This window comes from Diplotaxodon limnothrissa, linkage group LG23 (assembly GCF_057381915.1).
Source record: "Diplotaxodon limnothrissa isolate DT_005_m linkage group LG23, D_limnothrissa_male_GT1.1, whole genome shotgun sequence".
In the NCBI taxonomy this organism is placed as follows: domain Eukaryota; kingdom Metazoa; phylum Chordata; class Actinopteri; order Cichliformes; family Cichlidae; genus Diplotaxodon; species Diplotaxodon limnothrissa.
The window spans coordinates 20167610-20170072 of NC_140617.1; the positions used below are offsets into that span (position 1 = coordinate 20167610).

A 2463-nucleotide genomic window follows, 5' to 3' on the forward strand; every position below is an offset into this window, starting at 1 on the left:
TTGTGCTTAGTGACATATACTGATGTCCCTGCCAAGTCTCTTCAAAAAGACCAAAGCATAAATCGGCTATAATGAATGAAGTCAGCATCAGTGCATGTGCCAAAATGAGATCCAAAAAGCTGCCGGTGAATACAAAAACGTGGCATTTAAGATGATTTAACGACCCTTACAAGGACTCAGTTGACTGAATAACTGTTATTAAAATTGTAGTTCTCATTATTTGACAAAAAATGCCCAAATTGTTCCAGTCACACAATCAATCTGCAGATATTTTTATTCACCGTTTTTGGGACTGGCTAGTTAATTTAACACAATGATATCCACCACTGTGGGCTGTGAAAAAGCTTTTAAGTGAATTCTGGCGTCTGCACATGCTCCTTCCTTCGCTTGTAGTTACTGAGCTAAAACCCATAGAGCGCCAACCGTCAGGACATTCAGCGCTCAGTTTCTGCAGCCGATCTCCTCCTTGTAGCGATTCGTCAGTGTGTTAGCTTTATGCGTCAGTTTCGACAGAACCGCGTGGAGTCCATTCAGGTGGAAGTGAAACTGCTTCTCCAGGTCATCCTCCTCTGCCACCACCATGCTGGCCACACCCGCCTTCTCCTTCCGCAACTCCTCGCCTTGCACGACGCCCCACTCGATGTCATTGCGGATGGATTTAAGCAGGATGTATGAGCTGTACATGTCAGTATCAGGCTGGAAGTAGGCGCTGTCGTGAGTGGGGCTGGTGCTACCTGTGCCACCACCGTCATCCCCACCATCTCCGTTCTCTGTCGGCTTCAGGTCATCCCTGTCGTCCAGCGGGACGTCCCGCAGCAGGCTGGGCAACATCACTGTCTGGTCCATGTTGTTGACAGCGCCAATGAAGCGGTTCATGGCGTTGAAGAGCGAGTTTTTCTGGTTGTAGGAGTCAGGTATCTGCATGACGGCGGCTGGTGAGGGCCCGTGTTGGCCAGCGGTCGCAGCGCCAAACTTAGCCCGCTAATGCTCCTTAAAGGATTACTGAGAGACTGCGGAGGCACTCACTGCTCCAAAATGGGCCAGCTCCTGAGCTGAGGGCCCCGTGTTTCTGCTGCAGGACTCCAGCTGACCCCAGAGGCATAAACCTGATATAAAAACACAAAAGGAAGAGGAGGAAGGATAAAGCAGCTTCAAATGGAGACCCAGCATATCCAGGACATCTCCTGGACATGCTGGACACCCATGACATCTGCAGGGTCATTTGAGGCCTTCATGATTTAACTACAAAGCTCAGGGATGGGGGAACTAGCCAGCTTTAACAGTATATCCTGCATCCATTATCGGACATCGGATTCCCCCCGCCTCACCGCCGTTACTCACTTCATATTCAGCCACCTCTGTTGCTGCTGAAGATCGGTTTGCATTATTTAAATCTCTCTGTGCTGCACAGTCACAGCCTCGCATGCAAATAAACGTGAGGTGCTGGCAACGTTTTTTTTAAAAACAGCGTGAACACCTGCGGTGGCAGCCCGGGCAGAGGAGGAGGGGGGTCTGCAGGAGAAAACACGGAAATGAAGGGGAATCACGGCACCGGCCTCTACCTGCTTCATTCTAAAGCTAAACCAGGGGACCTTTGAACAGGCGGGCCCAATAAACCATCCTTCCAGTCTATGTAACTGTGAATTAGCGACGCTTACACCGCTTGAATCTTCATTTTAACCGGAACAAATGACCGTCGGGCTGCTCTTATTAGCCTCGCCACCCCAGCCAGCGGGTGATTCCGGGTACCGTTAGCTCGCTAAGTCTACTTTTAAAACGGGTAAACACCGGCGGCAGTGCGCCTACGTCAGCTTACCGTATGTCGGCTGTGGTTCCTGGGTACCAAGTCGCTGCTTCTGCCCGTTAAAGCTGTCCGGAAAAGGGATCTTGCAGATGGTCGGGCCGGTGGTGGTTGTTAGGGAGGCAGGAGAGTCGGGGCGGAGCAAAACATGGGATCACGATCACAGCCAATCACAGAGGGTGTGACGTCACGGAGAACGTCGGCTAGTGTTGCATTGTTTATAAACTGACTTGAATAAAAATAAAGCTTTGGAAATAATATATTTATTTACATTTAAGGTTTACAACGAAAACAGTAGTTACATTAAAATTTAAATATATTATTAAGACTTTGTTTTATTTTATATTGTTTGTCACGTTTTGACTGATGCAACCTTGTCCCCCCTCTTTGGGGAGAAATAAATGTTACTTTTGTATGAACAAACAAATAAACATCAATATCCTCCTGAGAACCCAGGAAAAAAGAATCTTCCCATGAAACGTTTTTTGTGATTTCCTTCCTATTTGGAGGTAACAGAGACCACCCAAACACATCAGATATCAACGGAAAGCCCAAGATGTCCTTTATTTAGTACATCAGGACTTAGTAAGGTAGCTCAAATAAATCAAAAGATATAGATCAAATAATATATATAATGATAATGATTATAAATCAGACTAGAT

General features: G+C 47.1%; 1 protein-coding gene across 1 annotated transcript; it reads right to left on the minus strand.

Annotated features, from left to right (window-relative positions):
- Positions 1 to 298: 298 nt before the first annotated feature.
- Positions 299 to 1906, minus strand: LOC146607928 (mid1-interacting protein 1-B-like). The gene is made up of 2 exons (XM_085347837.1): positions 1817 to 1906; positions 299 to 1106 (listed from the first exon to the last, which is right to left on the minus strand). The coding sequence occupies exon 2, from the start codon at positions 922 to 924 to the stop codon at positions 442 to 444; it is 483 nt and encodes a 160-aa protein (XP_085203963.1). The 5' UTR covers positions 925 to 1106; positions 1817 to 1906; the 3' UTR covers positions 299 to 441.
- Positions 1907 to 2463: the final 557 nt, after the last annotated feature.